We start from the raw sequence: 23,367 nt of genomic DNA, 5'->3' as shown, positions 1-23,367 counted from the left end.
CAGACCTCCGTTGCCACCCATAAATGGTTCCTGCCTGTCAATCATATTGCAAATAAATCCTCACTGCAAGCAACAATGAAACTTGATGCATGCACAGTGCGACACAGACACGTGCAGATTACAGATTATCGCTCAACTGCGTAAACAGCAGCATTGTGTCCATGTCTAAATCAGGCCCTATATTTCATTTAGCAAAACTTTGCTGACACTGATTTTAGAAAATAGCATAGAAAGGACCATTTTAGAATCACCTTTATTTACAGATGAAAAAGAAAAACATGTAAAATTGTGGTAATATGTGCAGTGTGACACTTTTCCTATACAAGGATAAAAAAATAAATAAAATACAACTTGACAATTCCAAAAATTAATTATTCTGTATCATATGTACAACAAATGCACATTAACTATTCAGTATCACTACTAGACATGCTTCAGTGAGAATTCTTCATATCTTTTACCCAGCGGATTAACTTTGCTCCATGCCAGCCGTAAGTGATAAAGCCAAAGACTCCACTGTGACAGGGAAAGAAACACAGCCTTAGAAGACACTAAATTATTAGTAAGCAAAACATCAACTTCACAGGAAATATTGTACTATAAATTATTGCCACCCTATAACTAACCACTCTTATTTGTTCATGCATATATACACACAATCTCTATATGCTATATATTATAATGGAATTGGTAGGATATACAGCCAGACGTCAGCCTGGCAGATGAAATGCAAATGCCGGAAGGTCGGCAGATGAACCCTCTCCCTCCCCCTAACCCTCCCTTAGGTGTGCCCAACCCTAACCTCCCCCCTAGTGCCTAACCCTAACCTCCCCTCAGGGGTGCCTAAACGTAACCCCCACCTCCCCCAAAACCTACCCCCCCCAGGGGTGCCTGACCCAAACCTTCCCCTAGCCTAACTCTCCCGTAGTAAAGCACCCCTCAAGGCCCCCCGGGAGACTCTAAACCCAACCCTCCCCCCCCTGCGGCTATCCACTCTCGATGCCCGGCTTACCTGCGATTGGTATGCCGGGCGCCGGGATTTTGGTGTGGGGCTAATGATAGGCTTCGGTATTTAGACGCCTATCATTAGTCCCATGCCGGGATTTCACTGTCGGAAAGCCGGCGGTCGGCATTTCGACCGCCGGCTTCCTGACTACATACCGTTATAATATGTTATGTATTATATATTATTTATTAGCAAATGATCAGTGCTGTGGAATTATTGGTCTATTTTCATACACACACTGACACCACTGGCTTGGTGTCGCATGCTGCACAGGGTGCCTCCGGTTCTCTGTTGCCACAAGTTTCAGTTTCAATAGATTTTACTATTTAGTGCCTACAACTCAGCCTCCCCACCCATAGTCTATCAGTGTCACCCAGATAGGAAAGAGGAAGTGACAATGCCTGACAACATTCCAGATGGTAATGTCATGAACATTAGGACATGCCCCGGATCCATCTAAGCCAGGCACAATCTGGTTATGCCATGCCCAATCGACAAGAGGTCACAAACCCATTTCACTCTAGGACAGGGGTAGGCAACCTGTAGCACTCCAGCCGCAGCAGCTCTAAACATCCCACCATGCACTATCACAGTTTTAGCATTCCTTAACAGCAAAATTCTTACAGGTCATGCTGGGATATGTAGTTCTAAAGCAGCTGGAGTGACACAGGTTGCTTACCTCTGCATCTAGGACATCCCTATTTTGACCACCGAAAAAAATGAATGTTGGAAGGGAAGAATAAGTGCTACAGGAAGGACAAATTGTATACTATGGGAGAAATTCAATCAGACCCGATAACTTTGCACGGCTAAAAAAAAAAAAAAAAAAAAAGAGAGGCATCCTTAGGCTTTATCGCCTGAGGCTATTCAATAATACCCCTTTTCCACCTAAATTCCGGGTCTGACCCGGAGTTGGAACAAAGTTCCTATCCGGATCAGACCCGGAATTTTGCCGGCGCTGATTCGGGATATTCCAGAGTCAGCGCCGCTCACACCGCAGTCGGGTCTGCATAGACCCGGCTTTTGCGGAGTGAAAGTGAACGCTTGGAGATGACGTCATCTCCAAGCGCCACTGAAGCCGGACCAATCGGCCGGCTAGCAGCGCACTCCAGGTCATCGTGACCCGGAGTGCGCTGTTCCCACAGCAGGGTTTCACGGGCTACGCCCGTGTTAAACCCTGCTAGTTACCTGGGTTGGATTGCCGGGTCACTCGACCCGGCGATCCAACCCTCTGCCCTTTTACACCAGGGAGCTGCCCGGGTTAACCCTTCAAAAACCCGGGTTTTAGCTCTGGTGTAAAAGGGGTATAAGTCTCCCTTTTTCTTCCAAACGTCTTTTTTAAACGAGTGTTAAAAAGGGGCGTTAAGTGTAGTTAACAGTTGTTAACGCATAGAGTCCATGAAATGTTCACAGGCCTATGAATCAATTGAGTGTTATCACCTGTTAACTGCATACTATACTTATCAGGGACTTCAGTTCGGGTCTCATGAGACCCCCCCAAAAAATCCCTGTTAAGTCGGGCTAATCGAATAGACCCCAGCAATCAATTAACACTTGTTAACTTAAGGGGGCTAATTGAATTCTGCCCCATATACTTACAGTGTGGAAATGATCCTCTGCAGACGGCTTTATTTAGTACTTTCACAAGAAATTTGTGGCAATTTGTAAAGTCGGATTCCATTTTCATTATAGATTCTGCCCTGGATAAGGGAAGCAAAATATTTTCAAATCATTTTACTTATTGTGGCTAGTACATATGTATAAAAGAAATGCCTGGATCATTTATTTTTTGTTCAAGGTGAATAATTCCTTCTTAAGGGGGTTTTGTCCATAACATATAATGTTAGCTTTCATTTTGTAAACTGTAGTAAAAAAAAAAATACCAGAATGTCATCGGTTACTTATCTAGAGTTACCGATGAATCAGTTTTCATAAGTGCCTCCCTCTGTATCACTTTATTAAAAAACACAGTTAACATGTATGCGCTAAACGCTGAACTAAAGATCACTAAAATTCCGGCGCCATGTGTATGCATTCTGCTATCACTTGTAGAACTATTATTTGATACACTAAGATTCCTAGTACAGTACTTGATTCTCAGAGATTGATAACCAATTTCTACAGCGCGCAACAACAGAAATTAAACTTTGCAAGATATAGCCAAGCTACACGGGCATCCTAATTAACACATGTACAGCAAAATAATTACTAGTCTGAATTGACTCATTGACCTTATTATAAAAAAAACTTTTCAAAAAACTTACACTAAGGTTGTATATGATATTCTAATGTTACACTGTGAACTTAACTTTGAGTTAATTAGCAAAATTTGTTGCAGCATGTTCTCACTTACTTCCAGGCGCCTAAGCCAGCGTGCCAGCGGTCTGCAAACATCAGGACAACGTTCATTACCTTCATTATTGCTTCTTTTACAGAGCTCACCTTATGGCAGAAATAATACATTTGATTAACAAATAAATAAGCTAACACTTTTTGTTACATTATTTATAATGCAATAAATCATGTATCAGTATTAGTTTGTTCTAATAACATTTGACTTCTTTTGTTGTTTAACTTGGTGTTGGTTTATTGTTTTTTTTTTTTTTTAAATGCAAAAATGTCACCTTACAGAAGGAAAAAAATATTTCTTCTTCAGGGTCCATAGGACTCCACAGGGAGACAATGTGATGTAGGATGTAGGTGGTGCAATTCCAGCCCTCGGTTTGGTACTTTCGGCGGGGCACAGGGGGGCCTTGCTAGCAGGCTCCTTGGGCGGACCCCAGACTGCAGTCGGGGGACAGGTAAGGCAGGTTCCCGCTCGTAGGAATCCGCGTCTAGCGCAGTCATACCTCTGGTCCCTGGAAACAGACCGGAGGTGCTGACGTGGACATCGGTCCGTCCGAGACTTCACTAGACCACCAGGGCGAACGTTACTGGCGCAAGAGGTCAGGGAACCGGTGGTTAAGGTCAGCTTAAGGGAGGTCAGCTCTCTTTCTGCGGTCCCATCCCCAGTTCAGAACGCCATTCCACTGCAGTCTTGCAGCCTCTAAGCTGCTCCTCCCTCTCCCCCCGTCCCCTCAGAGACCTTCGAAGGCCACACTTCTCCCCGGGAACGCTGGTTCCAGTCTCCTCCCATACCTCTCCTAGGAGCCAGGTTATGTAGCGCTATAGCCTACCAGCCACTGCGGTCTGAGTAGTTGATTTTAGTGCCCATTGCAGTTATATTTATTTTCTGCATTGTATGTGACTTATGCTAGCGCTGCTGTCTGTGTTTTTATCACTCTACTGTGTTTATGCCTTTCCCTTTTCTTTCACATTAACCCTGGAATACCAGTGTATAGGGGGTTCCCTGTACTTTACATACTTGTATTTGTGAAGGCTGTCACATACTGTGTGGTTACACGCTGCTCAGTACCATATTGTGTGCTGTACTATCCTGCAGCTATGTCTAACAAAGGCAAGTGTAGCAAGGAGGCTGCGGTACCTATACTGCTCTCTTGCAGGTCCTGTTCAGCTGGCTAAACCCAGGAGTATTTAATTCAGGATGGGCTATGTGCAACGTGTTATAATACACCAGGCCAATCAGCTCCTCCAGCCCCTGCTCAGGAACCCCCTTGGGCTTCCTTCTCACAGGTATTAGCTACAATTATGGACTGCCTAGGAGTCCCGGCAGTAATTCCTCCTATGGGGTTGCCACAACATGTACAGGCGATACCTATACCTCCTCCATGGGTAGACCCGCTTTCTACCTTAGTGTAGAGTATAGCAGCTACTTTTACAGCTTTTCAACAATTGTTTCAAAGTGAGAGACCCCTACCCAGAAAAACTACTAAGTGTACTATGCTATCCTCTCAGAAGACGCAGATCTCTCTCTCACCGAGTCCCCCGCAAGGGAGGAGAAGCCTCAGTCTAAAGTGAATGTACCTGCACTAGTGCGGGCTGTCAAATCAATTCTTCAGATAGAAGATGCTGAGCCTGCTCCTAAAACAAAGGAGCCACTTTTTATGGCGACAGAAAGTGGTTTTAGAGGAATTTCCTCACTCTAATCAGCTCATGAGCGAAGCATGGAATAAGCCAAGTAAAGTTTCAGCCCCCAAAACGCCTGGTTTCTTTTTACCCTGTTCCAGCAGCGGATTGTGCTAAATGGGAAGCTCCCTAAGCAGTAGATTCCCATGTGACACTTCTAGTTAAAAGCTCTACTTTACCTATCCCTACAGCATCCTCCCTAAAGGACACGACTGATAGGAAGATTGAAGCTTGCCTCAAATCTGTGTGTTGTTACAGGAGCTATTACTCGTCCGGCAATGGACACTCACTGCCTGGGTGGAAAAAGCCATTGAGAGCTGGGCAGATGCTCCTAAGGACACATTTCCCTCTGATGCCTCCCGGGAACAGCTATCCTATATCTCCCACATCAGGGAGGCAGCCTTCTATTTGGGAGAAACGGCTTTGGATACTGGACTCCTGGCTTCCAAGGCATCTGCTACTTCGGTGGTAGCCCGCCGTATTATTTGGCTTCATTCATGAAAGGCCGACGCGGACTCTAAGGCCTTGGAATCAGTACCTTACACTGGGGAGATCCTGTTTCGCCCAGAGTTGGATAAGATTGTGGCTACCTTAGCGGCTTCGTAGATGGGTTTTCTGCCTTTAACATCTACACTGAGGCCTCGGACGTCATCCTTTATGTCCTTTCTTTCCCAGGGAAAAGCTAAAAGGTCCGTCCTTTCCTCGGCAGTTGGCATCCACAAAGGCCTCCAAGCCCAGGACAAAGCAGGCCTGGGCCACCAGACGTCCAGTTATTAAATCCGAAGACAAACCTTCAGCCTGAAGGGGCGGGCGCCCCCCTGGGGGACCCCAGAGTGGGAGACAGACTTCTTCAGTTCGCCAATTCTGGCGTCAGACCACCACAGATAACAGAGTACAAGAAGTCGTTTCTCACGGGTACGCCCTCTCATTCCAGAGACGTTCCCCCCCAGCAGTTTTTTTCACACAGGCCCTCCCCATTAGACCTGAGCATAGCCCTGCTCCTCCAGAAGGCCACTCAGTCCTTGCTGCACGCAGGGGTAATAATTCCAGTCCCATCATCACAGCGTGGGAACAGTTATTATTCCACCCTTTTCTTGGTTCAGAAGCCCAATGGGTCTCATCGGCCTATCCTCAACTTCAAGTCTCTGAGCAAAGTTTATCAGGGTGCCAAGGTTTCGTATGGAAACTCTCCGCTTTATTATCATAGCTATGGAACCTGGGGACTTTATGGTTTCTGTGGACATTAAAGGATTTAAAGGATGCTTATCTACATATACCTATAGTGCTCTCCCAACAACGGTATCTCTGGTTTGCTGTCCTACAGCAACATTTCCAATTTCAGGCACTGCCCTTTGAGCTTTTTACAGCCCTGCGGGTCTTTACCAGAATCAAGGCAGTTAAGGCAGTCCATCTGTGTAGTCAGGGAATCAGGCTACTCCCATACTTGGACAACCTATTGCTCTTAGCACGCTCTCCAGAGGTCTTTCACCGCCATCTTCAGGTAACCATTGCCTTTCTACAGAGGCACGGCTGGTTGATCAACTGGAAAAAGTCTTCTCTGACCCTTTTACAAAGGATGGTACATCTGGGAGCTCTTCTTGATTCTCAGGCTCAGAGAATTTTCCTGACAGCAGACAAGATCTCCGTACTACAGCAACAAGTGCACAGGTTATTTAACAGTCGCTGAGTGTCAATTCACTCAGCAATGCAGACCTTGGGGTCCATTGTATCCACCTTCGACATGGTGGAGTTCACTCAGTTCCACTCCAGGCCCCTACAAAACCTAATTAATCCTCTCTAGGTGGAATGGGCTGCCCAATCTGATCAGATCCCAGATGATTGTTCTCTGTCCGACAGTGTGCCTGTCCCTCTCCTGGTAGTTACAGATGTCTCACTTAAACAAAGGTCACCCCTGAGTACTCACCACAGAGGCAAGCCTCCGCGGGTGGGATGCAGTGACCGGCCAGCACTCCTTTCAAGGACGCTGGACACCAGCCGAGGCAATCTTACCAATCAAAGTCCTAGAACTCCAAGCCATCTACAGAGCCCACACACTGGCTCAGGATAGTCTTCAGGGCGGGACAGTACAAGTACATTCCGACAACGCCACGGTGGTGGCCTACCTCAATCACCAGGGATGCACTCAAAGCTGGTCAGCAATGGCAGAAGTGTCACGCATTCTCACATGGGCCGAACGCCATCTTCGCAGTGTTCATCCGAGGATTCTCAAATGGGAAGTGGATTTCCTCAACCGTCACGACGTGCACGTCGGGGAGTGGTCTCTTCACCCAGAAGTCTTTCGCTCATGGTGGACAAATGGGGTTTACCAGACATGGACCTCATGGCCTCATGACACAACCACAAGCTTCCAGTGTACGGGTTCAGGACAAGGGACCCCGAAGCAGCCTTTGTGGGCACCTGGTCAACGAAGTGGACCTTCCATTTGGCGTACCTCTTTCCTCCAGTCTCCCTTCTTCTTCGGGTCCTTCGGAAGTTCAGGCAAGAAGGGGGCACGGTCCTGATGGTAGCTCTGGCTTGGCCCAGACGCCATTGGTACTCTGATCTTCAAAGTCTCTCCATGGATGCTCCTCTCCAACCTTCCTCAACGACCTGACCGGTTGTCTCAGGGTCCCTGTCTACATCCGTACCTTGCCAGTCTGTCTTTGACAGCGTGGCTCTTGAGACATCCCTGCTAAGGTCCAAAGGGTTTTCTCTCTCTGTGGTCCAGACCATGCTCAGCGCGTGTAAGCCGGCCTCCGCCTGGATCTATCACCAGGTGTGGCATACATGCTTCCAGTGGTGTGCTGCCAGAAGCTTTGATCCTCAAGTTTTTCGGGTGTCTAGAATCCTTGTTTTTCTTCAAGCTGGATTGGATCTCGGACTCAGTCTGGCACATCTCTGCTCTGTCCATCTGGTTCCAGCGTAGAATTGCTTCACTACCGGATGTGCGCACCTTCCTTCAGGGTGTCCTCCGTATTCATCCCCCCTTTGTCCCTCCAGTGACTCCATGGGATTTGTCAGTGGTTCTGCAAGTGCTTCAGGACCCTCCGTTCGAACCCCTGACGTCAAATGGCTCACTGCAAAGACTCTGTTTCTTATGGCCATATCATCTGCCCGTAGGGTGTCGGATTTAGGAGCGCTTTCCCGTCGCTCCCCATTTCTGATCTTTCATCAGGACAGGGCTGTTCTTCGGACTCGCCCTGGCTTCCTTCCCAAAGTGGTTTCTCGTTTCCACCTTAATGAGGAAATTGTAGTTCCAGCCTTCCTATCACTAGGCCTCGTTGGATGTGGTCCGTGCTCTGAGGATCTACGTTGACCGTAAGAGTTCCATCAGGAAAATGGATTCCCTCTGTGTCCTATATGGATTTCACAAGAAGGTCTGGCCAGCTAATAAACAGATTCTGGGCAGATGGCTTTATATGACTATCTCACAGGCTTACTCGCAGGCTGGTCTTCCTGTGCCGGTTACTGTCTCTGCTCATTCTACTCGCTCTGTGGGTTCCTCGTTGGCAGCCCGCCATGGCGCATCTGCCAAAACACTGTGGAAGGCGGCCACGTGGTCTCCTGTCCACACCTTTCTTAGTTTCTATGCCTTTGATACATTTGCCTCTCAGGATGCTTCATTTGGACGCTGGATTCTCCTCTCAGCTCAGGTGCGTCCCCACCCTTGAACAACTGCTTTCAGACATCCCCATTGTCTCCCTGTGGAGCCCTATGGACCCTGAAGAAAAGAAGAGTTATGGTAGACTTGCCTTTGTTAACTCTCTTTCTTTGAAGTCCATAGGGTCCACAGGCCACCTGCCCTGATACACCTGGCTTCTATGAGTCTCTTCTTTTGGTCACTGGTTTCATTCTCTGTTGTGTAAGTGTGATTCTTCCATGTACCAGTCTTCCTTCTCTCCTATCCTGCTCCTGCCTTGGGGTTGTTGACAACCAATTGCCTCGGGTTGTGGGCGAGGTATAGGGGGAAGGACCAAAGCATCCTGGGATAGCAAAAGTTTAACCGTTTGGTGTCCGGTCCTCCTATCCACCACCTACACTCCATTGTCTCCCTGTGGACCCTATGGACTTCAAAGAAAGAGTTAACAAAGTTAAGTCTACCTTAACTCTCCTTTTTTCTATTTTCTAGAGGTTAAAGAAAGCTGCAAATACATGTTGATCCTGTAATAGTAATGCTAGCCACTGTGCCCCATGTTGTCCAAGATAAAACAACATGCATTTCCATTCCTCATACTGACATTTAATAGAATATGCTATGCTTGCTGGTCAGATTGAGCCAATAATACATTGTCTTCTTCATCCGTGTGATAGCCTCAATATATCAGATCTTACTGCATAAGTTCCAGGGTTTCAATTCACAGAGGCCAGGGAACTCCAGCATCTAGGCCGGTGACACGAGGCTAAAATGTCACTATGCGGACACCCAAAGTTATCAGCAAGAGGAAGAGTAAAAGGGCTTCATTGCATCTTGACTTCTATATGAATTTGGACAGTCTAACTAGATAATGAAAGGTTTTGATTGCAAGCTGCCATAATATAGGAGTTATAATATTTTAATGTTGGATGTTTACCATCTATAATATCCATATACTTGTCAGTCATCCTAAAAGGGTAATACTACGTGGAGGCTTTCAACAAACTAGGTAGAAAAATATAGGGCCTGATGCAGACTTGTACGCAAACATAATGGTTTTCAAAAAAGTCAGATGGTGGGTGAACTGCGCATACACTGGGGCCACAGTGCGCATGTGCTGCGTTGACACTGCGACCCAGGTTGACAGGCTGTGGATGGGCGGCAACAGGGACCATTCCCCGAAAATGGAGGCATGTTGCCAAGGCCAGAGACTATGACTTCCAATGCAGATTTTCTGGCCCCTGGCAGAGGAAAATCCATAGCTTATTCTGGGTAAGCTTACTGATGGTCGGGAAGGTGATCTGATGCTGCACCTTCAGACCCAACACTTGGATCTACAATGCAGACAGAAGGCGTCATCATTTTACCATCGCTGCTGCATCCACGGACGCAGTAGCAATGCTATTAGTGTGCAACTCTGCATCAGGTCCATAGTAAAATATGGATTTTCTCACTGTAATTAAATGTGGCCCTCTACTATACGCTATACCTCTGCTATGTTTAAGGATAGCCTAGTCAGGACCAGTTACACTACCTTCCAAACCATGGGGTCATTAACCAGGAAACCACCACAAAAAGATCACATGATTTTTTTCACTGACCTTATGCAAGTTACACAATGACAGTAAATGTGTGATTAATTGAGTTTTGAATAATTGTTAGTAATTCCTTTCTAGCTCATTAACTTATTTATAATAAACACTCACAGATTCACCTAAAAATTAAAAATCAAATCGATCAAATGCTGCCATACCTTTTCCCTTAATAGACAGCGATCATGAATGGTGGAAAGATATCTGTAATGAATTCTTATCAGCTGGTCCAGATCTTTTGCTTCTTCCACTTGATGCTGAAACTCCAGACCTGTACTGTGAAGGATCTGTGGGCGAAAACAATTTTCATTTTTAAGTTTACCAAAATGGTCTTTGAAATGTAAACTATTGAAAATAACTAGATAAATGCCTTATAGTGCGTAATTTGTTTTTATGTGCAGAACTCCTATACACCTTAAATGTTAAATATTTGCAATTATAATACTAACATTATCCTAAGTACTACAACCACCATGATATGTAACAAGAATTTAGCTTCAGAGTATTGTCTCACAAACAAATAATTTGAAATGTGAAGCAAACTGAGTAAAATAATTAGCAATATCGAATATGAAATTAATTCATCAACTGTAATAAAGTCCTTTAAATGTTCACCCAAGAAGGGGGTTTCCTTTCCACACTTTGCCAACACAAAGAGCTACAGAGGAGTAACCCACCACTGCTCTTTAACCACTTCACTGACAAATTATTTTTCCAAAAACCGCTCAGAAATTGTCGTTTTTTATGACTGAATTAGGTCAAGAACATCTTTTTAAAACATATCCAACACAATTTTCTTTAAAAACATTTTTTTTTTTTAACAAAAACACTGTATACCATAAAAATTGCAATTTTGGCCGATGTGTTCAACTATCTATAGAAACCATTGATTGTTTGAGGCCACAGCCACCGATGTTTCCTTAACATCGGTTCACAAACCATCGATGGTCCCAAACACCTGCTGCGCACCTCGCCGCAGGACCCTTTCGCACCCCACCACGGACACCGCTGGACCCCGCGCACCCTGCCATTGATGCCACTGAACTCTTGCAACGCAAGCTGGACCCCCACATATTGAAAAAAATCCCATATCCGAAATGCACCTGGTCCCGAGCATTTCGGATATGGAAAGCTCAACATGTATGTATGTACATACACACACACACACACCACATTATATATATAAATATATATATATACACACATATATACATATACACATACATACACACACATACATAGATAGATCTATCTATCTATTTACACGTGGGGAGGTGGAGCTGAGGCCGGAAGGGGTGGGCAGGGGCGCTGCTAGGGTGGAGGAGACTTAGCGGCAGCCGCAGCTATCAGAGCTGCTGCTGCTTCTACAGTGACACTCACTGTTGTTCCGGAGCCGCAGCGGGAGAGTGTCCCACTGGCGGCGGCCCAGATACATAGCAGCAGCGGCGGCTACCAGAGCCGCCGCTGCTGCTTCTACACATTGATCACTGTGTTCCGAAGCCGCAGCGGGAGGGTGTCCCGCTGGCGGCCCATATACATAGCAGCAGCGGCGGCTACCAGAGCTGCTGCTGCTTCTTACTGAAGTGAGTGGGGACGGCTGCCTGATCACTGCTGGTCACAGTGATCGGGTCACAGCAGCAGCCGCGGCTACATGAGCTGTGGCTGCTGCTTCTATGGATGTGCGCCGGGAGGTGGGTGCCGTCGGTGCCCGATCACTGTGGCCAGCAGTGATCGGGACACAAAGGAGGGGGAGCCGCAGATGTAGAGGGACCAGCATTTCTGACTGGTCATATCAGATATGACCATGTCAGGGAAAGCCCTGTCTGGTATGGTCGTATCTGATACGACCGTGCCAGGCAAGTGGTTAAAGGTGCCCATCCACTAGACGAGCTGAAAAACGACTGCACAATTACGACATTGTAATCGTGCAGTCGTTTGTCAGTCTGTGATGGGCCTACACTGAACGAGCAGTCATTCACTGCAGGCTCCTCAATCATCTGCTAACATGCTCAACCTGACGATATCGTCAAGTTGACCAGCACGTTTGCACGATGATAGATGTCTAAAAGACCAGTGGGCACGTGCATCGCTGGTCGTTTAAGACAGTTTTACAAACGATTTGCAAGCGATTTATGAACGATTGAACGATAACGATATTGTTTAATTTCTCACATAAATCGTCTAGTGGATGGGCACCTTGAGTCAATTTTTTTACCTGTCTATACTTAAAGAGTAAAATGCTGTGACGGCTGTTATGGGAGGCCTACACGTATATGCTATAAATACTTGTAGGCAAGCATGATTCTTATTACCAAAATGTCATACAATAGAAAATGAAAATGCTCATCATGGCTGAGCCACAATGTGTAACAACAAAATACAACTAACCCTCGTCATCATATAATTGTGCAAGCTGTTGACAAAATGCATAAGCTTGACTCGCAGGAGGAACACTCGATGAATTAACTGTTCCTTAGACTCTGCTGTTGATATTACATGAGAAAGTAGTTGTTGTTCTAATCCAAAGTCCTCTTTTGGGGATTCCTTTTCAGCAGTAATAACCAGTTCTAGGAAATATAGTTATATTTACAAGTGACACAAATTGGAATATTTTCAAACATTAGCCAATGAAACAGCTTCGTCACCAAGGAAACTAGATTGTACACTTACATGTTCAACATTGTATACATGCGTACGGCTTCTTTAAAATAAACCCTAAAACAATATTTTTTGTTTCTTACTAGAAACTACACAGTCATACATGCCCACTGCAGCAATAGAAGTTACATGGGAGCACTCTGAGTGAATACTTTTTACCCCTATGGGTTTTTAGCATTCAATTGCGTAAACAAAAAATAACCACATAAGGTGGAAATATCCCTTACACTTCTCCCTAAAGAGAATATGCAATTATCTAGTTTCCCGGCAGAAGAAGTCACACCAGCTACACACTAGAAACATGTATAGCCGGCCAAACCACTGGCCGACCGGACCCTGCATCGGCAAGTGCATGCTTGCACGATGCAGGGGACGACTGCGCACTGTAGGATGCCATGCTGCATTCAGCAGCATGGCATCATCATACACAACATCTTCTGATTGGCCGTGCTGCACGGGCGACCTGAAGAGGTCTCCTGCAACCGCGGGAGCTCGCATATCAGATGTACACACTATACAATCCGCACCATATCATCGGAACGATATGTCGTTCAATGGATCGCATACTGTGTACTCACCTTAACATTTATTAACACCGTTTACATGGATGCCCTTTAAAAAGTAAAATTATACTATACATTAAGTTTCTTGCCAAGTAAAACGGAGAAATAGTTTGAAATGATTTGCCTTATAATGCTAAATAAACAGTGAGAAATTGTTCTTTGCTGTTGGAGCAAAACCGGCAATATGGCAGTCTGGGAAGAAGGAATTGCCACAGCAGAAATAAACACCATTAAGCATGATGCTACTGTTTTGCTAAATGCTGAATACAATGGTTATATATTTCTTTGCTTGCTGGTAATTTGTATCAAAATGATGAAGGGTGTGTACCATTGGTGGCAGGACAATAAGTAGATCTGAAATAAACTACTACCTTTTCCTCTATACATAAATAGTTAGCAAAGATAGGAGAATAAGCTCATTATATTACTTATGTATAATGATCCAATTGTTATTTATATCCAATTACACTAAGAAAATGTAAAATCACTATATAATTTGAAAATCTCAAAAGGAAATAAGGACAACTTACCATTAAACTGTAAGACATCCAAGCTGTATTTTGCCCATTTTATTAACAACAAAAGCAGAAAAATTTGATTATAAATCTTCTGACATTCTGAGCTGATAACAATATCAACAGGCCAAGGAACCTAGGTAGTAAAAAGGTGGAAATATTGCATAGACATATATTACTTGCACAGAATTTCAGTGTGGATATAGAACATGTATACATAATGTAAGAGGCCAAATCCCTAGAACAGGACTGGCCAACCTGTGGCTCTCCAGCTATTGTGACACTACAAGTCCCAGCCAGCCCTGCCACAGTTTTGCCATTATGAAATGCTAAAACTGTGGCAGGGCATGCTGGGACTTGTAGTGTCACAATAGCTGGAGAGCCACAAGTTGGCCAGGCCTGCCCTAGATCATTAAAGTATATATTACTATTTTATAGTTAAGTGCATAAATTTAACAAACACAATCCTACTTACCTTATAACTAAGTACAATGCCATCTAATGTATGCACTGGAAGCTTCTTTTTAACCAAGTCAACATTTTCAAAGAAGATGGATAACCTACGTATGACAAAAGATGTAGTGAAGTCAAAAGGAGGTAAATGTTTGCAAAAATATGAGATATGGTAAGAACTTACCCTTGTTCTCTCTATTTCTACGAAGTCCATAGGGTTCCACAGGATACCTTGGGGTATAGGTGTGACGTCAGTCATCGGGCACCAAAGAGTTAAGCTTTCAGCCTCCCAGGATGCACTAGGTCACCCTCCTATACCCCGCCCCCGAGCCAAGGCATCTCAGTTAGTTACCAAGCCATAGGCCGGAGGAGGAGAAGGAAGAGAGAGAACAAAGATCTGGACACATACAAGAATCACATTCTCACCAGAGGGAGACGGAAAACCGGTGACCAGAGCAAAGCCCATCTGCAGCACAGGTGCGACAGGGCGGGAGTCCTGTGGAACCCTATGGACTTCGTAGAAATAGAGATAACAAGGGTAAGTTCTTACCATATCTCATATTTTCTACTTCAGGGTCCATAGGGTATCCACAGGATACCTTGGGGATGTCCCAAAGCAGTATCCTTTAAGGGTGGGGACGCTCCTGTGCAGAAAGGAGAATCCGCCGCCCGAAGGAAGCATCCTGAGAGGCGAAGGTGTCAAACCTGTAATACCTCACGAAGGTATGGACAGAGGACCACGTAGCAGCCTTGCAGATCTGGACTGCAGAGGCACCACGTCGAGCTGCCCACGAAGGACCCACAGACCTAGTGGAATGAGCCTTCACAGAAGGAGGAACCGGCAGGCCTTCATGAAGATAAGCTTCAGAAATAGCCATATGGATCCAGGCTGCCAAAGTTTGCTTTGAAGCAGGTTAACCCTTTTTACGGAAGCCATAGAGGACAAACAAAGCGTCCGACTTCCTAAACAAAGAAGTGCGGTCAACATAAGTCCTTAAGGCCCGCACAACATCCAAAGAGGCCTCACCCACGGAAAGACCCGGTGAGTTAAAGGCCGGAACAACGATTTCCTCGTTAACATGAAACTGGGAAACAACTTTGGGAAGAAACTCGGGCCGAGTGCGGAGCACTGCCCTGTTCCCATGAAAAACCAAGAAAGGGGGTCTACAAGAAAGAGCCCCTAACTCAGAAACACGTCTGGCCGAAGCAATAGCCAGAAGGAAAACAGTCTTAGCTGTTAGCCATTTAAGATCCACTGAGCCCAGTGGTTCAAACGGCGGTCCTTGGAGAGCCCTCAGGACCACAGCCAAATCCCAAGGCGCCATAGGTGGAACAAAGGGCGGCTGAATGCGGACAACACCTTGCATAAAGGTGCGCACATCCGGGATTGTAGCAATCCTACGGTGAAACCAGACAGACAGGGCTGAAACCTGTACCTTCAAAGAAGCAAGGCGAAGCCCATGATCTAGTCCCGCTTGTAGGAAGGAGAGAATCCGAGACAGACGAAACTCCCGCGGTGCATAACCTCTCGGTCGACACCACTGGAAGAACGTATGCCACACGCGATGGTATATCCTCGCGGAAGACTGTTTTCGAGCTCGCAACATGGTACGCACCACAGAGCTGGAAAACCCCCGGGACCTCAGCATGGCCGTCTCAACAGCCACGCCGTCAAAGACAGCCAAGTCAGGTCCGGGTGAAGACAAGGACCCTGAGACAGAAGGTCCGGTCGTAGCGGCAACCGCAGAGGACTGTCCACGGACAGACCCTGAGGGTCTGAGAACCAGTGCCGTCTGGGCCACGCGGGAGCTATCAACAGGAGCGTCCCTCCTTCCTGTTTGAATTTCCGGATTACCCGTGGAAGAAGGGAGACCGGAGGGAACAGGTATGCGAACCGGAACGTCCACCGGACGGACAGAGCATCCACCAGAGACGCCCCTTCGTCTCTTGTGCGAGACCCGTACACCGGCAACTTGTTGTTGTGCCGGGACGCCATGAGGTCGATCTCTGGAAGATCCCACCTGTCCACCAGCAGTTGAAAAACGTCCGGGTGCAGGGACCATTCCCCCGGATGAACGTCCTGGCGACTTAGAAAGTCTGCCTCCCAATTTAGCACTCCCGGGATGAAGACCGCTGATATGGCCGGAAGATTGCGGTCTGCCCAAACCAGGATCCGAGAGACCTCCACGAGAGCCGCCCAACTGCGGGTTCCTCCTTGCCTGTTTATGTAGGCCACGGTGGTAGCGTTGTCCGACTGAACCTGTACCGGGTGACCCTGGAGAAACCGATGTGCCTGCTGGAGAGCATTGAAGACCGCACGGATTTCCAAGATATTTATGGGAAGCTCCGCTTCTGTCGGCGTCCACCTGCCCTGGAACAAGTGTGGACCCAAAACCGCTCCCCAGCCCCGAAGACTGGCGTCCGTTGTCAACAGGACCCAATTTGGAACCCAGAACGGACGTCCCTTGTTGAGGTGGGTCGTCTGTAACCACCAAGCAAGGGACAGGCGAACTTCCGGGGAGAGCACAATCGTCTGGGACTTCAGAGACTGAGGCAGCCCGTTCCACTTGGACAGGATCAGGTGCTGCAGAGGTCTGGAGTGAAACTGGGCGTATTCCACCATGTCGAACACCGACACCATGGAGCCCAGTAACCTCATCGCCGAGTGTAGGGACACCCGGCGGCTGTGCAGACAACTGCGCACCCTTGACTGTAAAGCAGAGATCTTGTCCTCCGTCACGAAGATCCTTTGCTGTCCCGAGTCCAATAAGGCTCCAAGATGCAGAATCCTCCGAGACGGGATTAGAGTGGACTTCTGCCAGTTGATTAGCCAGCCGTGCCGTTGCAGCAGTGCAATGGTCAGGTCCAAGTGGCGTAACAGGAGCTCTGGAGATCCTGCCACCAATAACAGGTCGTCCAAGTACGGCAACATGCGGACTCCCTGCAGCCGCAGAGAAGCCGCCATGACCGCCATCACCTTGGTGAAAACCTGTGGTGCTGTCGCCAGGCCAAAAGGTAACGCCCGAAACTGGAAGTGGTCGCTGCGGATTGCAAACCTGAGGAACTGTTGATGGCGCAAAAGAATAGGGACATGCATGTAAGCGTCCTGTATGTCCAATGACACCATGTAGTCCCCAGGTTCCAGCGCCAGAATGATGGACCGTAGGGTCTCCATCCGAAACTTCGGTACCCGCAAAGACCTGTTGAGTGCTTTGAGGTTGAGAATCGGACGATATGACCCATTGGGTTTCTGTACCAAAAAAAGATTTGAATAGAAACCCTGGCCCCTCTGGGAGAATGGAACAGGCACTATAACTCCAGCCTGGAGCATAGTGTGCAATACCTTCCCCAGCTCCGTAGCCTTGTTCCGGTCTGATGGTAGACCGGTGGTGAAGAATCGAGCCGGGGGTCTGTGCCGGAAGGAGAGGGCGTACCCGTGGGAGACCACCTCCAGAACCCAAGTGTCTGTCGTAGTGGTCGACCAACCCCGGGAGCGAACTGCAGCAGGCGGCCTCCCACCCTGGGATCCCCCAAAGGGAGGCCCGGACCGTCAGGCCGCAGGCTTGTCATCTGGCTTGGGGGCCGGACGTCTGGTACTCCATGTCTGCTTCCGGGGCTTGACCGATTTCTTAGGGCCAGCCTGTCGAGGAAACGACTGTGGTTTGGGCCTGCCCTGGGCCCTAGATGACCGAAAGGACGATGGTCCAGAACCAGAAGGAGCAGCGGCCGACGGGAGACAAGCCGATTTGGCTGCCGCCAGCGTGGCCACAATCTTATCCAGATCCGGACCGAAGAGAACTTCTCCGGTAAACGGCAACGCCTCCAGACCCTTTTTGGAATCTGCGTCCGCCTTCCAGGATTGCAGTCACAAGGTGCGACGAGTAGCTACCGCTGCTGAAGAAATCCTAGACACCAGAGTACTGTCTAGGGCCGCCTCGTTGATTGCCAATCAACTCTGCCTGTTCGGCCGGACAGTCGGAATCAAAAGAAGCCTCTAATGAATCCGCCCAGCGCTCCATCGCTCTGGCAACCCAGCAAATGGCCATAGCCGGCCGTGCTGCCCCCCCTGCAAGGGAATAAGCGGACTTCAGGCAGATCTCCACCTTGCGGTCCGTAGCATCCTTAAGGGAGGACATGGATGGCATCGGCAATGTGGCACTACGGACAAGACGGGTCACGTGAGAATCCACCTGTGGAGGGGATTCCCACTTTGCAAAATAATTATCCGCGAACGGATAAGCCACCGACAGGCGTCTCTGCGGCTGGTATCTTTTGCCAGGCTGTTTCCACGCCTCCTCTAAATGGTCCACCAACTGACCCGAAAGAGGAAAGACTGTGGCATCGCCCTTCACATCTTTGAAAAAGGCATACTTAGATTTAGCCGCTGGGGGAACTTCGTCCTCAATCACCAAGGCTGTGCGGACCGCCCGAATAAGTCCAGGAATATATACTTTGGACTTAGCATCAGCGTCCTTAGCATGGAGAGGTTCCTGATCGTAAGGATCCAGAATCTCCCCATCATCAGACGTCCCCTCGTCATCCTCATAAGGAGCCGACAGACGCCACCGGCCGTTTATGCGGCCGCATCACAGACTCCCCTTGCAACACATCCGACAAGTGCTGTACAGAACTCGTCAGGGAGTTAACCCACGTTGGCTCCTGAGAAACCGGGAGCGGGGAAATAGGGAGACTGTGGGGTACCACCAATTGTCGTGGGAAACCCTGCATGGGTGACGACACCACTGACTGCTGGGACAAACCCATCGGTGTAAACGCGGGCTGCGGAGCTAACTGGCCCACTAAGGCTGTAAGCGCTTGAGCGAAACAAGCCCAGGGCGGCTCCTGTACCGGTGCAGTAACCGTAAGAGGCTGCGCCATAGACAAACACTGCTGGCAGAGGCCCTCCGCGCTACCCTCCCCCTCCGCTAACGGTACTTTACACGTAGTACACCGTAGCCGGAGGGGAAAATCACTTTCAGACATGATGGCACCACGTATGTGACCCCTCTCACCAATTATATATTTAAGAGGCGAGAGACCACCCTGCAGCACCGCACCGCAAGGGCTTAGCAGAAAAAACAGGGACAGTATAAAGCTGACAGTTTAGAAAAAAAGTTACAGGCAGCAGCGCTAGCACAGTCACATACAATGCAGAGAAATAACAATTCCTGCACTAACAGCGCTGATCACTCAACTACACAGACACAGGGCCTGGTAGGACACAGCACTGCATACACAGACCTGACCACAGCGGAGGAGAGGTATGCGGGGGGACCCAGACCACGATGCTTCCAATGCAAGCTTCCAGCAGCGTTCACCATGCTTCAGAAAAGATGGCCACCGAGGAGCAGAGAGAAGGCTGGCCTGGGTGAGGAGCGCTGACACAGGGCCAGTCAGCACAGTGCAGAGAGGGCTGTGTGCAGTGGGGGAGGCGCTGGCTGTGAGACAGGGAAGGCGCGCTCCCCTGGCATGCATTTAACCCCTGGGATGCCGCAGCGCTACCGCTCTGCTGCGGTCCGCTGTCCCAGGGGGTAGTGGAAGCGCAGGTTGGTCGCCTGGCTCCACGCTGCAGCCAGTCCCCAGGGAGCCCCCTGCCTGGGGACTTAGGACCATGTGATCAGCGGGGACCCCCCGCGGGACCCCGCTGCTTACCTCTGTCCCCCTTGAATCCGGCCATGGTCCGGAACATCTGGGGTCACCGCTAGCTGTGACCCCAGATGTCCACCAGCATCCCCGGATCAGTACCGGCATTCTGGTACCGGCGGGGTGTAGGGAAGACAGCATGGACGTCAGGACTGACTGTCCATGCTGTTCATCCAGATGTGCAGCCACAGCTGCATGAAGAAAAAGCTTCAGGGGCTCTTCTAAGCCCCCCTCTAGCAGGTGCCTCCGACTACGGCCGGGCACCAAATGAAACTGAGATGCCTTGGCTCGGGGGCGGGGTATAGGAGGGGGACCTAGTGCATCCTGGGAGGCTGAAAGCTTAACTCTTTGGTGCCCGATGACTGACGTCACACCTATACCCCAAGGTATCCTGTGGATACCCTATGGAACCTGAAGTAGAAATAACTGTTTTGGCAATGATGGCTTAAGCCTTCAATTTCACAACACATTGGCCACTTGCACGTGGAAGGGACAACTGTCTGTATGAGGTCACTTACAACAGGTGGGAGAAAAGGCACATATCTAACACCAAGAAGGGCTCTACTAGCTGCATGCCAAGCACAGATGTCTAGCTACACAGTGAACATTGGGTTTATTCTATACCTTGCACTGTCCTCTGGGTAACGCTGGCTGACTGCTTCCTGCAGCTGCACATTTAGGAAAACAACATTCTGCCACGATTCCTTCTCTTTTATTTTATCAAAAATGGAGGTATAAAAATCATACATCGTGTCTCCAGCTTCCAGAAGGAAAAAATTTCTCATTGCTTGCAGGTATTCTACCAGCCTAAAATTAAATATTCATAATTACTGAGCTGTGCAGAACGTCTTACAATTTACTAGTTGAAAAGGATGAACTGTTATTAATGAAAGAATGATGTACAGCAGGCATGTCAAATATGCGGCCCAAATAAACAATTTATGAGGCCCAACAGTGTGGGCCCACAAATATATAATATGCGGCCCACACCCCTGCCACAATTGGAGCTCAGCTCCGATCGGGCAGTGTTTACTTTATCTAAAGCTGGCAACACTGGTCCCTGAAGCGATCAGAAGCCTCTGATCGCTTCAGAGGCCAGCATTCCCAGTGATGCAGCTTGCTGGTGACGTCATGACTTAACCAGCGATGAGAGGGGCCTGCGTCTGCCGCTCTGGATCCAATTAGATCCAGTCAGCTGCAGTGTCTACGCGGGATGGTGGGAGTGAAGATGGAGTGGACTGGAGCGGTGCCCAGCGGCCATCGTGAAAAAAGGTAAGTACTGCACAGGTGAGTGGGGCCTGTTCTATACTGGGAGGGGGCACAGCATAAGGGCCATTACTGGGGGCACTGCATAAGGGGCACTGCTAGGGACATTACTGGGGGCTCTGCATAAGGGGCATTACTGGGGCACTGCATAATGGCCACTACTAGGGCACTGCATAAGGGACATTGCATAATGGGCACAAATTCATGGGGCATTACATAAGGGGCACTGCATTGGTTTTTATTAATAATAAACCTTTCAAAATTGCATACAAGACTTTTTTGTTGTTGCGGCCCACACACTCTTAAGACCTTGAATATTCGGCCCGGTTGGTATTTTGAGTTTGACATGCCTGATGTACAGCATATAAGTGAAATATAATGGACTTAAAAAAAAAAAAAAAAAAAAGATAGATTGCTATGTTTGGCGTTAACCATTAGAAAAACAGTTTTCTCTAATTTCTGGGAATTTAAAGTCCCTTTTTGTTTCAACCACTTACTTATAATCTTCCTTTAGTGTTTGCATGAGGTTGCCACAGCACTCCAGATACTGCAAGTCAATGTGGGGGTAAAGGCATGAGCGAAGGGTTAGTTCGAATGACTGACAAGTAACAGATTCTGAGGACCTATCCACACTGACATCTCCACATGTAAACGTCTCAAGGAAGTCACTCTGCTCCAGATATAACCTTCAAGGCAAACATCACATTGTGATAGGTAATGCAATATAAACACAATTATTTTACAGCATTTCAGGTAAGGCAACACTAATGAAGGATAAACAACCAGTGAAGAAGATGAAGCTCTAAAACCAAATTTGTTACATTTCCTGTGGGTATGATGGCTTTTACCAACTCCATAAAACAGATACTGTAACACATGGTAAGTAACCATATATTTACTAACCAGCACTAGAACAATGACAGAATCCATTTTGCTGAATTTGGTTCCTGCATCTGCTTTTCACGGTTACTTGCTCATTAGATTCCATACCATTCCCTCTTGTCCAGTTTAATCTTTTAAACAATTTGCTAGACCAGTGTTTCTCAATTTATAATTTTTATCTAACATATGGACTTACACAGTATTACTAGTTGGAGTAGATGTTTATTGAGATACTCAAGTTTTTAAAGGTTTTACAAAATAAACTTGATTAGTTTTAGAAATGTAAAAAAAAAAAAAAAAAAACACATTTGTAATACATGTTATTTTGAGCTATAGTAAACAGGCTGAAGTTCACTGTAAATCTGACCATACAACAACTTGTTAACCAAAACTGTAGCATAACAGGGTTCTAAATTGAATATTAGCCATTACCTTGCAAAGTTGATGGCCAGAAGTGGGTCGTGTACATCATTCAATTCCAGGTGTTTGGCCACTATTGACTGCATTTTTATTAGGCTCTGCTTGTTCACTTGCTGCTCTGTAATGCTTTCTGGTGCTGAATCTTTTCCATGTTGCAGACGAGATTGCACAGATTCTAAGAAGAGTGTGTACAAACTCTTTCTATCTGAATCTACTCCAAGGCATAAAATAAGAAAAAAATAAAATAAAAACAAATCTTAATGTAAAAGATAAAAAAGGTGTAGTAAACAGATATACAGGTTGAGTCTCCCATATCCAAAATGTTTGGGACCAGGGGTATTTTGGATAACGGAATATTCCGTATTTTGGAACATTTGCATAACATAATGAAATATCTTGGGAATAGAACCCCAATATACACACAGCATGTATTTATGTGTTATATACACCTTATACACACAGCCTGCAGGTAATTTTATACAATATTTTTAATAATTTGTGCTTTAGACAAAGTTTGTGTACATTGAGCCATCAAAAATCAAAGGTTTCATTATCTCAGTCATGCCAAACTTATTCCGTATTTTGGAATAATCCGTATTTCGGAATATTTGGATATGGGAGACTCAACCTGTATATAGTTTTTAGTTGGTACAAACTGTAATGAACCAATGTTATATTTTGAATTCCAGCTGAATACCATATTCCCTTT

At 47.1% G+C, this 23,367-nt stretch overlaps 1 protein-coding gene across 2 annotated transcripts in view; it reads right to left on the bottom strand.

The window, feature by feature from the left end:
• Positions 1–266: 266 nt before the first annotated feature.
• Positions 267–23,367, bottom strand: part of TUBGCP5 (tubulin gamma complex component 5) — a 103,550-nt gene continuing 80,449 nt past the window's right edge. Inside the window, exons 14-23 of one of the 2 annotated variants that reach the window (XM_088463347.1) lie at positions 22,671–22,869; positions 21,854–22,042; positions 20,715–20,897; positions 14,470–14,554; positions 14,010–14,130; positions 12,647–12,825; positions 10,420–10,545; positions 3,360–3,448; positions 2,606–2,706; positions 267–516 (exon numbers count right to left, since the gene is read on the bottom strand). In XM_088463347.1, the coding sequence (XP_088319473.1) occupies positions 470–516; positions 2,606–2,706; positions 3,360–3,448; positions 10,420–10,545; positions 12,647–12,825; positions 14,010–14,130; positions 14,470–14,554; positions 20,715–20,897; positions 21,854–22,042; positions 22,671–22,869 (1,319 nt within the window). In that variant the 3' untranslated portion in view covers positions 267–469. The remainder of the gene's footprint in view (positions 517–2,605; positions 2,707–3,359; positions 3,449–10,419; positions 10,546–12,646; positions 12,826–14,009; positions 14,131–14,469; positions 14,555–20,714; positions 20,898–21,853; positions 22,043–22,670; positions 22,870–23,367) is intronic. The other variant, XM_088463348.1, reaches the window with a different exon arrangement.

The sequence above is a fragment of the Taudactylus pleione genome, unplaced genomic scaffold (assembly GCF_031769625.1).
Source record: "Taudactylus pleione unplaced genomic scaffold, aTauple2 ptg001346l, whole genome shotgun sequence".
Lineage (NCBI taxonomy): Eukaryota > Metazoa > Chordata > Amphibia > Anura > Myobatrachidae > Taudactylus > Taudactylus pleione.
This window is presented reverse-complemented; position numbering and strand designations above follow the sequence as displayed.